General features: G+C 31.6%; 1 protein-coding gene across 1 annotated transcript; it reads left to right on the plus strand.

The window, feature by feature from the left end:
- The first annotated feature begins 1,026 nt into the window (after positions 1-1,026).
- On the plus strand, positions 1,027-12,764 carry LOC139482837 (uncharacterized). The gene is made up of 5 exons (XM_071266879.1): positions 1,027-1,202; positions 9,795-10,072; positions 10,909-11,013; positions 11,754-11,936; positions 12,492-12,764. The coding sequence occupies exons 1-5, from the start codon at positions 1,200-1,202 to the stop codon at positions 12,658-12,660; spliced, it is 738 nt and encodes a 245-aa protein (XP_071122980.1). The 5' UTR covers positions 1,027-1,199; the 3' UTR covers positions 12,661-12,764.
- Positions 12,765-13,859: the final 1,095 nt, after the last annotated feature.

The raw sequence follows: 13,859 nt of genomic DNA on the forward strand, positions 1-13,859 counted from the left end.
GCATGACAGTTGTTATCAAAAAGATCGTTTCTATATAAGTTGGCATTCGTTTTTGTTGCTTATTTCAGTGTTTCTTTTGTTTCATTGTTTTCCACTTACATTTGACGTGTATCTTTCCGTTTTGGTTTGTAATCCAGATTTCTTTTTTGTCTCAGTTAATTAATTGATTGAACACCGGTAGACTACTGATGCCTTTATTTGTCTGATTTTTGAAAACGAAACTGTATTTTTAAGCGGAAGTCTGTCATTTCGCTTGGCATTGATTGGAGTACTTGCATAATATATTGATTGTTAAATTATTATCATTCTGAAAGCTCATAACGTATGGACGATGGACATTAAGGTAATTAATTGTGTTATTGTTATTTAAACAAAACCCTCCCCGTTATTATATTGCCTAAGAAATAAATAAAATTCAAGAGGATTTAACATGTTTTGTCATTCTACAATTCAAGCTGCATTAGTTTGCAATAGTTTTTAATAACCCCTTTGAACATAAAAAGAAGATGTGGTATGTGAAGCCTGTATTGGGTGTGCATCTATCCCTACAATATCCAGGGGAAATTATACACGTTTGCAATGTCATTAGAAAAGAAACCCAGGGACTTTTTCTGAGATATGTTTTAACACCCGAAGGAAACAGTTGAATTCGAAGTAAATATCTAATGTTATTTCCTCTGTTTTTGTTTTGTTATACAAACATATTTTTTGATTCATCTTAGAGTTAAGTGATGTGCTTTTAAATCCTCTTTGAATTATAAAAAATAAATCCAATCTAATGAATGGAAAACCGCAACAATTATTGTTTAATGTGTGCTTGTTCAGGTTAAAACGCAATTCCAAATGTCAATGAGAACAGACGTCAAGAACGTATATTTAACAACGTTGACTGAATATTTAATGCATATTTGTCTGACGTTTCTTGTTTTGCAGAAATGATCTTCTAAGCATGTACTTAGGCGGTTTTTTTACATGTATTGTATAAATTTATTTTTGATTGAGCAGATTAACATCTCTATTGTGCTCATAATTTAATTCATGCAATGACATAACCTGAGACGTCGGTCATATGTTCGTAATAGTAATAGAAATAAATTATTTTTCTGATACAGTTTGCATATAAAGCAATATATCACTGTTATCGATAGATTACTTCATGATATGTTTTAGAATATAGTTCGAAACACTGACTGACAAATATGGTAAGTCCTGTTACCGTATTTTTTATTTTATAAAATTCTAAAACATACTTAAATCTAAATACCTACAGAAAAGTCCTAGTGATAACTCAGAAAACCTTCATAGTTTGTTTTCAAGAACATATTACAGAACACTGCGGATGAGACGCACTATATTTGCCTGAACCATTACAATTTTAAGAATTAACTGCATTAATTTACCAAACGAACTTACTCGTGATCCTGCGTCCAGTCGGTGTTGTTTATTTATATTGTTGTGTTGCAGAAAGTTGTGCGTTCCTCGTGCTGTTAACAGTATCTATATATTAAATATGTTTAATGTAAACAGATTGATACTTATCTGGGAAACCATGATTTATTTATTAGGAGTAATTTTATTTAAATAACATTTTTGTAACCGTAAATATAAAAAATAAGATTTGGTATGATGGCCAATTAAGACAATGCCGTACTATCCTCTACAAGAGGTCCCATTCGTGATAAATATGAAATAATTCAATTGAGAAAACTACCAGCCGAATTTATAACAAAACAGTTTACGGAAAACAAATATGACAGATATGAACCAACGACTGCCACTGATTTACAGGTTTCTGACTTGGGGAAAGAAATGCCAAGATACAGGTATCGACAGATTGTAAATCCATAAATGTGTAATATGTATATAACAATAAAATTTAGTTTGCTTTTAATTTACTGATAACAAATCCATATCAATACCAATAAAACCATATTCAATGATTTCAATGATTTCATTACAGTGTTGTATTGTTAACCTTTGAGAATAAGTTTATTAAAAGGGTCGATGAGTTTACCAGAATCGTTTCTTAATTCATGGCACGGAAAACAACATTTCCGTAAAATTGAGATCGATGTGCTATCCCGTTTGAAATAAGTTTTCTACAGGTACAACCAAACCTCAAAAACAAATCTTTATACCTTAGTTAACAATAGGTAACGAAAAATCGTCATTTTTGTCGTAAATTTTAGTGTGGAGTTTCCCGTTTAAAATGAGATATATAAACTAGGAAAGGACAGTTATTACCGTTTAAATGTTATTTATTTAAAGTAAGTTCCTTTAGGTAAATTTCCGCAGTTTAGTTTGTTTTTAAACCTTATAAGTTATCCTGTGTGAACTTCTCCACTCTCCACAGGTATCACGTCGCTTACAAGTTCTGTACACTTCTTAAAGAGGTGCGAAAATACCAAAGGGAACTCATAAAGCAAAATAAACTGACAACGCCATGGCTACAAACAGACAAACAATAGTACACAAAACACAACATAGAAAACTAAAGACTAAGCAACATGAACCCCACCAAACACCGTTGAAGATCACATATGTTCTGGCAGTATAAGCAGATTCTGCTCCACATGTGGCACCCGTCGTGATGCTCATGTTATCATAACTCCGGTAAATAGTCTAATTCGGTACGTCACATTCGTGAAAATAGGAACAGGATTGTAGTTACGACATAAGGAACATATCCGGCATTATCTGTGAGGTGGATATTCCATAACGGTCAACAAACACTTGATGGCGTTCGTAATATTTTTGAAGAGATGATTTTAACATAGAAATTGAAAATTCACAATTAGCAAGCTAAAATCATCTATATTGCCGTAAAGTTTTGTTTTCAAACGGCTTTCATTGTCAATTACTAGATGTAAGTCAAGATATCAGGCAGATGTAACTGTATCTGTTGTATCCTTCATCTCTAGTTCGATATGATAGATGCGATCAACATGAACTCCAAAGGAGAAGGTCCGGTGAGGGCCGATTGTGGCTTCAAATTTCAAGTTCATCTGACGAAAGATTTTGGACACTTTTAAAATACTTAAGTGTCTATTTAAGTTGATTCAATTAGTTTATGTGAAAGATTTTACTGATTTAGTCATTAAAAACGCTCCGGTTCAAGCTTAAATATGAAAAGCTATCAAATATGCCAAAAAATGTAACTTTTCAGATGGTTTTTGTCAAAAATGAAAGTGGCCGCATTCCTGTTCATCCTCAACCTTTATTTATGTTATGTATTATCATCAAATACAATTTACGTTTCAATATTAAGAATGAACACAAATGCGGCCACTTTCGTTTAAGACGTAAACCGTCGAAAACTTAGCTAAAATGCTAAAATTGTGAAGATTTCAGTAATCTATCATGAGTTAATGATGCTAGTACCCGGTATATGTGCGTTGTATTGTCAAAAACAGCCCATATTTATGTAGCAGAAGAATTCTACTTTCCAATAAATAACTAACAGTTTACATTTTAACAATATTGTAAAACTGCTATATTTTGGGGCCGAAAAGGGGTCTTACTGAACCTACATCGTTGAATGTGAGAGCACATCATCTATAAAGCGAACGTAAAGTTGAAGACATTGCTAACGTATTTCCTTTTAACTATAGAAGTCAGCTTCATATAAGAATAAAGTTGGCAAGATAAGGGGCACAATTGGTTCTCATGCATGGGAATGGCGATAGTTTTTTGCAAAATACGTCCTCCAAACGTAACACATACGTTGTTAATAAAACAAATCAAGCACCTTGATACTAAGGTCAATTTCAGAGGTTTGTTTTTGTTTGAATCAAAGTGATTTTATAAAAATCAGGATTTATCCCTCCCTAATAAAATCTCCTTGTATCTACGTTTGCCATCGTTTTTATGAAACAAAGCAATACCAACTCTTTCAATGTGTCTTTTAGTTATGAAGTTTAGAATGGAGAGTACTTGTGTAAAGTGTAGAAAAGTCAAACGTTTTAATTATATTGCACGATGAAAAATTCTTAGATTTTATGTACTCTAAAAGATCTTTGGAAAATTTTAGTATCCACATCTAATTCACACCATCTATATATATAGCTAGACTAGGCAGTTTCATAATAACTTTGAATCCCGGCTTTGAATGCTGATAAACTTAATGTTAATAATTTAGAAAGAGGTTTCGTAGAGCAATTTACATTTGTGAGCAGATTAGTAGGTCAGAGATGTACGATAACTTGAAGCATCACCATGATTAGTTTTTTAATTTGGAAAATTCTCTACCTCTCTTTGCACAGTATGTTTTGCAATCTCACTGTTTCGAACAGTTAACATCTATAATACTAAAATTACGAGGTCCAATTTGTCAGCCGTCATCACGTAAAAACGACGAATCACAGAATTCAACTTTATAAATAACTAATATAGAACAAAGGTGTAGATTAAAAATTACACCACTCCAGGCCCTTTTGTTTTCCACGTAATTAATATTGCCAATAATGAAGAAGTTCCAGGTCGAGTCCGCTACCGATACCAATAGTATATTCACCTGTTACCTATTACCTTATATGTACGTTCCGCATCTGACAGGCGCACCACGAAACGTTGTATTCAGGATTAATATGCTATATACGCGGGTCATAACCACAGGGTTGACACTACTAAATTGTAAAATTGTTACCTATTGTAGTATTTTAATCAGTTAGACTTTCTAAGATAACAATACGAAAACTAAAAATCTAGACTAAAAATAAGGCGTATAGGTACAGTTTTCAATTTGTTAGTGGGCATGACGTAAAACAGCGAAGCAAAGAATTCAACTTTACTTATAACCTTATATAGGACAATGCTGTTGATTAAAAAATACTCCATTGCAGGACCTTTTGTTTTCCAAATAATTAATATTACCAATAATTGATAAGTTCCAGTTCGACGGGTTCAAACAGAAAGACTTGAAAGCAGAGAAAAGCTGCGTATCTTATAATTGGCATGACTTTATCAGATGACAATACTAATACTAAAATAAGGCTTTCCCATAGTTATATACTTTAATTCAGTCACGGACCCGTGATATCACGGGTGTGTTCTAGTTATTATATAAATATGCTCATACAGAAATACCATTTATTTCGAATTAAATTCACTATAATTGTATGTGATATGGTTCCGAACATGATTTTATTTTAAAATTTGAATGAAATTCCCCCTCAAAGAGTTGTTAACATCCGAAAACCAGTTTTAAGAAAAAACTGGTTTTGTCTTGTATGCACTACTTTACAATTCTTTGCACAAAATTACATTTCATGTGGTCATGAGTAGTATACATTGTTATACATTTAGTTTAAATATATGTCATCATATATACATATTATAAAAATTTGATTCGGAAACATGCTACACATAGCTTATAGTAATCCGTGTACTTGTAATACAACATACCAGTACCGATGTTATTGATAAATCATGCATTGGTGTATTGTTATGAAACAGGAATAAATAAGCAATTCAATAATAGAAATGTCTTTCAATTATTAAAGTTCGAATAAACTAGAACCGATGCTAGGAGTAATGGCAAACGTTATTATGTCAACTTTTCAATTCTAAACGTCATATTTGCAGCAGAAACATTACCTCTGTTCAATGATATGACGTTTACTTATCTCAATTAAGGTAGATCATAAGTATATACTTTTTGAAACAAAATGTTCTTATAATTTGCCAAAATGAAGCTTTTACTATGCTTTTATCAAAAATATAATTAAATGTATGGGTCACCGTGCTATTTTTCAAGCTATGAGTCGTTGAAAATTGCCTTAATGTGGTGAGATTGTTCATGAAAAAACACATTTGTGTGCATAAAAAAATTCTATGCTATAGAATTTTAAAATAAATTGTGAGAAGATAGGTTTTATAGCACGTTTTAAGAAAAAAAAAGAAAAAAGGAGGTCACCGATTCATTTTTCTTTCTACAAGTAAAAATAATAATTTTCAGTCCAGTATAATTTTTTAAAAAGAGTAATCTCCCCTTAAAATGTTTCTAAATACAAAAAAAAATTATATTAGTTTAAATATTTTGAATAATACAATCAATCAACAAGTTTTCCTTATCTAAATTAACAGTCTACCCATCAAATTGCAAATCTGTCTCAAAATTGCAGATTTGGGCAATTACCTAGACCGATTTTGTACTGTGATTGTACAATCCAAGATGGCGGTATACCATATATCTACCTTAAACGATCCGCCCGTGAATGTTCACACTATTATGACTTAATGAAAAAAAGTGTATTCTAAAAACAAAACAAAATCTCAACAGGTGAATGATTAAAACTACTGAAATCGAAACTGCATAATACGGTTTATTTTTAGCGTTACGATGATTACGATGATAAAATGTGTCATTGTTTTGTTGTTTGGACCTTTAGGTATCAGTATAGTCGTCTGGTCTGTACTGTTACCGATTTCGATATTTTGCCCGAGTGAGAATTTTTCTGTCAGGGGATAAATACGTAGCAAAAGGGGCTTGACAAAGATGCTCATGATATCGCTGTTTTTGAACTTGATGCGATTCTGTCGGTTCTTTGATTTTTTTATTTCACTTCTCTTTATAAGAAAAAAAACTTTCTCTGGAAAACGTCCATATCAGGAATAAGACATTTGTTTTCCACTCATTTTGTTGGTTTATATTGTCTCACGTTTTATTAAGTCAGATTTTATGGACTTCATGTCATAGCTTTCGATATACAAATTCCACGAGTTTACACTGTCCCTTTTTTTCTTTTGATTGCTAAATTCAAAACACTTTTACCTACTAGTATTATGTCTGTTTTTTTTCTTCAATATTATGGATTTTTTTTCGACTGTCATAAAAGTGAGAGGTTTAGCAGGGTATAAAACCAGGTTTAATCCACCATTTTCCATATAGTAAAATGCCTGTGTCAAGTAAGGAATATAACAGTTGTTATCCATTCGTTTGATATTTTTGAGCTTTTGTTTTTTCCATTAGTTTTGAGACTTTCCGTTTTGAATTTTCCTCGGAGTTTGGTAGTTTTCTTATTTTACTTTTTATGATAAAATAATAATTAAAGGTGCCAGGCTTATAATTTGATACATCAGACGCACGTTTCGTCAACATAAGACTCACCAGTGTGACTCAGGTAAAAAAAAGTTAGAAAGCCGAACAAGTAGAAAGGTGTAGAGCATTGAGGACCCAAAATCCCAAAACAGTGTGCCAAATACGGATAAGGTAATCTATGCATGGGATAAGAGAATCCTTAATATTTCGAATAATTCATACTTTTGCGAACAGTAAATTTATAATTCGTATTGATATTCATGTGAAAAGGGGACACACACTTATAGCCAAACCCATGCATGGTCAACTTTTCTGATGGAACCTTAGTTTCTTACTAATTTTTAAATTCAGTTAAATGTCAGTATCAAAACACTTAGTACTAAGCTGATGATACCTTCGTCTTTAACATACACTGACCTTTATATAACCGATAGTTCAAAAATTTAAATATCGATTGAATAAAATGGTAGGCATAATGGTTTATAAAAGTCATAAGTGATACAAAAATTAAAGTCCATATCAGACTCATCAGTGACGATTTAGGTAGATACATGGTATACCACCATCTTGGATTGTACAATCACAGTAAAGAGTCGGTCTATTTATTTGCCTAAATCTGCAAATTTGGAGACATATTTGCAATTTATAGGTAAGACTGTTTAATAATTTAAAGAAAACTTGGTAATTTATTGTAAAATTTAAAATATTTAAACAAATATATTATTTTTTGCTTTTAGAACTTTTTTTTTCAAATGAGCCATTCAAGGGAAGATAACTCTTTTATTAAAAAAATTAAACTGGACTGATAGGGAAATTGTTTTACTTGTAGCAAGAGAACAAGTTCGGTGACACCATTTTTCTTTTTATTTTCTTAAAATATATTACAAAACCTATCTTTTCACAATTAATTTCAAAATTCTATCTCATAGATTTTTTTTTATGCACACAAATGTGTTTTTCCATAAACAATCTAACTAAATTTTGGCAATTTTCAACGACTCATAGCTTGAAAAATAGCAAAGTAACCCATACTTTGTATTATGTTTTTGAAAAGAGCATAGTAAAATCGTCATTTTGCCTAAGTATAAGAAAATTCTGTCTCAAAAAATGTATACTTATGATCTACCTTAAATACAAGTAATTGTAAGGCCGAATCAAATACAAAAGCATCTATAACCGCAAATAAAAAAAATCGTGGACATTAGACGATCGAATACCTTCGTATTTTGAATAATTCAAAATTGTTTAAAAGTTTGACTTACAGACAAGTGAACATATCAATTATATTTCATGTCAGACAAAAATGTTGACTTTTGATATCCTCGGGGTCGAAACCTCAAATAGTAGTACATGCATGTAGCATCGACCGAAGTAGTTGTGAAAATATTTATGAGAAATACCAAGCATTTTATTTTGTAAGCCAGACGCTACAGAATGATGGAATAATTTGTCGGTACATTCTTATTTTCAAAAATGTATTTCCAGCTATAAAACCAAAAACAATCCACCATGTTCTACATATGAAAATGCATGTGCCAAGTCGTTTGTTGTGTTTAAGCATTTGGGTTTTCCATTTTCCATTTGACTACGGCCTCTCCGTTTTTTAATATTCATCGGAGTTCGGTATTTTTGTAAAGAATACGTTAAAAAGTGATTTTATGAATAAAAAAAGTAAACTTTAAACCAATAGGAACAGACATATGTTGTACCTTGTGTAAGGGCGTACTGAGCTTTGATATATTTTTTTGTTCAAATTTTGTTCCGAGCAGAAATAAAATATTGATTCTAATTTAAGTATTTTATTTGTACAATTCAAAAGAAATATTTTCTATAAACTTTCTCTTTGGAAATTGAAATCTTCTTTTTGTTACATTTATGTTTTGCTTCTAACAATACAATTTTATATAACGCCCTACCTAAACAAAAATCATTCTTTAAAATAAATTGCTGCAAATTGTAGGTAGATATACTAATAAGGTTAAGATACAAAAAAGACATGTAATTTCATAAGTCGAGTTTAAATGTCCCTCTGGTACCATTCGCCCCTATTCTAGATACAAAACTGAGAATGGAAATGGAGAATGTGTCAAAGAGACAACAACCCGAACAAATAGCAGACAACAGCCGAGGGCCACCAATGGGTCTTCTATGCAGCAAGAAACTCCCGCACTCGGAGGTGTGCTTCAGCTGGCACCTAGAGTTAAAAATGTAATTTGAAAACCATTTAGTTTTGAATGCGCCTTTCTCAAGTTAGGAGCTCAAAATTTAGTTGATGTTCTTAATATTAAGATACATTTACAGTTTGCGCAACTGATTGCATCCATAGTAGACACAACTTTTGACCTTGCTTTTCATAAATATCATTCTATGGGATTTCAAAAGGTACACGATTCATTCCATATGGATTTTAATTTAACACAAATAAATCTTTTCCAGTTGATATGAACTTATCCCGTCTATGGAGACAAGATAATGTTTATCCTAAGTTAAAACTATCGCATCGAAATCTAATTTCAAAGTGTACAACTCATGCCACGTATGCATTAAAACTGAAATAACAGTCTGTTTTAAATGTTTTTAAGACACTTTTTTTTAGAGTGATTGTTATACTAAATTTGTTTTAAAAGTCTGACATACTTAGGTAGTCTTTGTGAAGATTAAATCTACGTTGTCACATGGCACATTCGCTCAAAGAACGTTACCTTAAAAAAATCAAATGAAGATTAATTACAGAACAATTTTGTTTTTATTTTAGAGGCTACACATCACATTACGTTTAGTGATTTTTGTCATCTACGTGTCATCAGTTATTAATGGTGGCCTTCCTCCTCCTACTCCTCCCCCTACCTCTGCTCTTTACACAGATTCAACTACGAATCCTCCTCCTACTACTCCTACTCCTGCTCCTACCCCTGTTCCTAATGTTGCTTTATCACCTTCTCCAAAACCTGCTCCTACCAGAGTTTGCTCTGAACCAAAACAAATTCAAATACAGGAGTTGGTTGAAACAAGAACTTCCGGCAGATATCCAACGTAAGTACATTTAGCATTATAAAAACTAGTAAACACTTCACCGAAACAAATGTTGTGAATTAGTAATTAGTGTAAACAATATTTCATTTTGAATTATATAAACACATTTTTATACGCATACACAAATATCATTCAGAAACAAGCAACAAGTTCTTATGTTATGAAGTAACAGAAACCATTTATGTTGTAAACTTCTGAATCACTAACCATGACAAAACTTTATCATATTATCAAATATAGGTGACATTAGTGTTGCAGTAAAACTAATCACATCTATGTCACTATATGTTTTTAGTGTTATGATACAATTTAAACCAATTATTCTAAGATTTGTTGTCTATCACGCTTATCTATTTCAATGTATAGCGTATTCAAATTTCCTGTTTTCACCAATAGGAAGTGGGTTTAGTGTTAGGGTAGATGTTTTAGATATTGGCTTAAAATCAATTGTCTACTGCTAAAACCGATACAATTTGTGTTAAACTGTAGAAAAGAAAAGAAACTAGTATCATCTCGCATTCGAAAAAAATCCGATCCTTATTTATATATTTTGACTAAACTATAATTCCCTATTAAAAAAAAGAGGGACGAAAGATAACAAAGGGAGAGTCAAACTCATAAATAGAAAATAAACTGACAACGCCATGGCTAGAAATAAAAAGACAAACAGACAAATAATAGTAGAGAAAGCACAACATAGAAGACTAAAGACTAAGCAAATCGAACCCCACCAAAAACTGGGGGTGATCTTAGGAGATCCGGAAGGGTAAGCAAATCCTGCTCCACATGTGGCATCTTTAGTGTTGCTTCACAAGCTTACATGCATGTATTTCCAGGGCATCAATAAGAAGAGCTATATTTAAGTCCCGTCGAAAGAACAGACACGATCTTCATTTTGCTAGAGGTCATGGACACGGTTTTTGTGAAACATACAGACGCAGGTAAGTGTTTATAAATTTTATAGCACATACGTTCACAAAAAAGCAGTACCAGTTAGTATAGAGCAGTTATGAACTACAAAGAAACGTATGTCGTTTTGTGAATAAAAATCTTAGTTTTGCCAATAAAGAATCTTTCAAATTTTCAATCATTTCCTTTGAAAATAATTTCGGTCAATAATTTGAATATGGCAGGGGAAAACATGTAAACAGTGATTGAAACGATAAACTAAAATAAAGATGTTCAATACAAATTCCCACCAGTGCGTGAACATTTCATTTTTATTTAATGATGGAGTATAAGGTTTTGCATATTCGTATGTCCATACAAAACTTCATCTGATTATGAACCTAACTACTTTATGAAAAGCGTCTACTATAAATGTACACAGAATCTGAAATTGTCAATACGTATTTTTAACCAGTTGTGATAAGGATTTAAAAAGGGAAACTGGTATTCCAATGTATATAAGTTCTAGTCCTTGTCGTGTGTTCAGTTTGTTTCTGTGTTTTATTTTGTTGATTATATTGGGCACTGCTTGAACAAAATGTTCATTAAATTCTTTGTTTTGTCTTCCGAAAGCGCTGTAAATCCAACATTTCGTAAAACGTTTACTGCCGCATACTGTATTTATAGTATCATATGTATTGTTAAATATATAATCTATAACTAAGGAAAATGATACTTTTTAAAGCAGTCAATGTCAATGTTAATTTTATTTGATACCATTGTATCTTATTAGAACTGCTGATGCAAAACCTGCAGACCCATCATCTGTTTCACCTAGGCCTATTCCTTTCTGGCTTGATACGTGCCCAAAATACACAAAGTACTTTTACTTTCCAAAAACCATCATATACAAAGGACAAACATGCTGGATGTTATCTCCATGGTATCGTTTACGTTGTCCCTACACTGCCTGCACGTAAGTAATATTCATGACAGTTGTTTGCTTGTTGTTAAAAATGATTTTTATTTCTACAATATAAATAAACTCATCATAGATAGATACCTGGATTTAAATTTTATATTTAAGCCTGACGATCGTTTCGTCTACAAAAGACTCATCAGTGACGCTCGAATCAAAAAATGTTTAAAAAGCCAAATAAAGTACGAAGTTGAAGAGCATTGAGGACCAAAAGTTCCTAAAAGCTTTGCCAAATATAAACCACACACAGTACAATAATGTATTTTCTATCTAAATGCATGGCATAAGGTTAAATATGAGAAGTTGCTTTTCAAATAAAGATTTGAAACTCGTGACTAATGTTCAGAATGCAATTTATGTCATATACTTATAATCAATAGTTAATCATTTCCGAATAAAGTATGCTTACGTATATATTTCTTGGGTGAATCATACATAATTCTTCATTTGTAATTGGATACGTAAGAACCTATGTTTTACATTTAATATTAGTCGTTTTATTTTTTTCGAAAAAGCCTCCATTTGACACAAGACATATATTTTTTTTTATAGATCTAGGAGTTGTCGAGGAGTAAAGGACGCATATACAGGAATCACTGCGTGCAGACAGAGTTCATGGAGGTCATATTATTATTATATTTGGTGCTCAAGGTCTGGTTTAGTGCGAAGACGTATCCGATTGCCACAATGTTGTTCATGTATGCGACTGAGATGCCCTTAGTTCCAAGCAATGCCAACTATGCTCTAAAAAACAACAGACAGATATCTTTCAAATACATTTTTTGGATAAACCTCCACATAATGTATATAAATAATATGCATGTTGTTTTTATTTAATCTATTTTTCCTGAGTGATAGTATGAAATTCAAAACAGCCACACTGTTTTGAATTTCATTCTATTTACAAACTGAATACATTAAACCATTCCACGACGGTTGAAAAAAGGGCATTAACTCCAGAATTCTCAACGAAAGTTCATTTTTCTTCAACCAATTGTGTTGCTTGTGATTGTTATACCTCCCTAGCAGTTTCTTTTTACAATTTTTGATTCGCAATGGCGTAATAGTCTCAGATATTCGCCATGGCTAAATAGTCTCAGAGATCGAAATTAATAGTTATTTCGTATTAGAACGGCATTCACTTACTTCAACAACGTTTGACAACTATTTTTTAAAGTGATTTTTTGTTTGTGTATAGTAAATGGAATAATCAATCGTGCACAATTGTTACCCATTTTAAATTGACCTTGAATGGAATTTCTTTTTACTTGTACAACCAACCAGAACATTATAATAACTTTGACGGTGTATGTTTAATTTCATGAGGTACATATTAATGTCTAATATAGAGATTCCTTTTCTGATAGTGATAACCTTATCTAGAATTAGTCTTGTAATTTTAGTTAAAAATGTGAAAAGATAACTCCATATGACCTATGAAAATGGATCACACTCGGATAATACACATGTTTGGCCAAATTTTATATTGCAGTAATAAATTGACAAGAGAAACATTAGACAAATTGTTTAATTTGCATACAATCTACGTATCTGAGTACATTGAAATTTAGATTTTTCAAATATTGATATGGAACTTAATTCACAACGAATATTATGGTTGAATTTCATTAACTTGTTGATCAGACCCGGATGAGTGAAAACAATATATTGGAATTAAAAATTTCGGGAAGGAACGAATACAGTAACTGATTATAAAACAGGTGTATATAAAGATGAAATCCTCAATAACAGGTAGGAAATCAATACAAAGAAAAATTAGTATAAAATCAATATATATACAAGTGAAAGCAAAATACTTCCACTTTACTGCGCTAAGGTTTTCTGCCCCGTGTATTTTCGCAAAATACTTAACTTTTTTTTTTTTAAATTTCTCTCGACTATTTATAACACCAAAAGTCA

The sequence above is a fragment of the Mytilus edulis genome, chromosome 7 (genome assembly GCF_963676685.1).
Source record: "Mytilus edulis chromosome 7, xbMytEdul2.2, whole genome shotgun sequence".
NCBI lineage: Eukaryota > Metazoa > Mollusca > Bivalvia > Mytilida > Mytilidae > Mytilus > Mytilus edulis.

Coding starts and splice junctions, on each gene's coding strand:
- LOC139482837 (XM_071266879.1), top strand. Junction 10,073..10,908: donor ACTTCCGGCAGATATCCAAC/GTAAGTACATTT, acceptor ATGTATTTCCAG/GGCATCAATAAGAAGAGCTA. Junction 11,014..11,753: donor TGTGAAACATACAGACGCAG/GTAAGTGTTTAT, acceptor GTATCTTATTAG/AACTGCTGATGCAAAACCTG.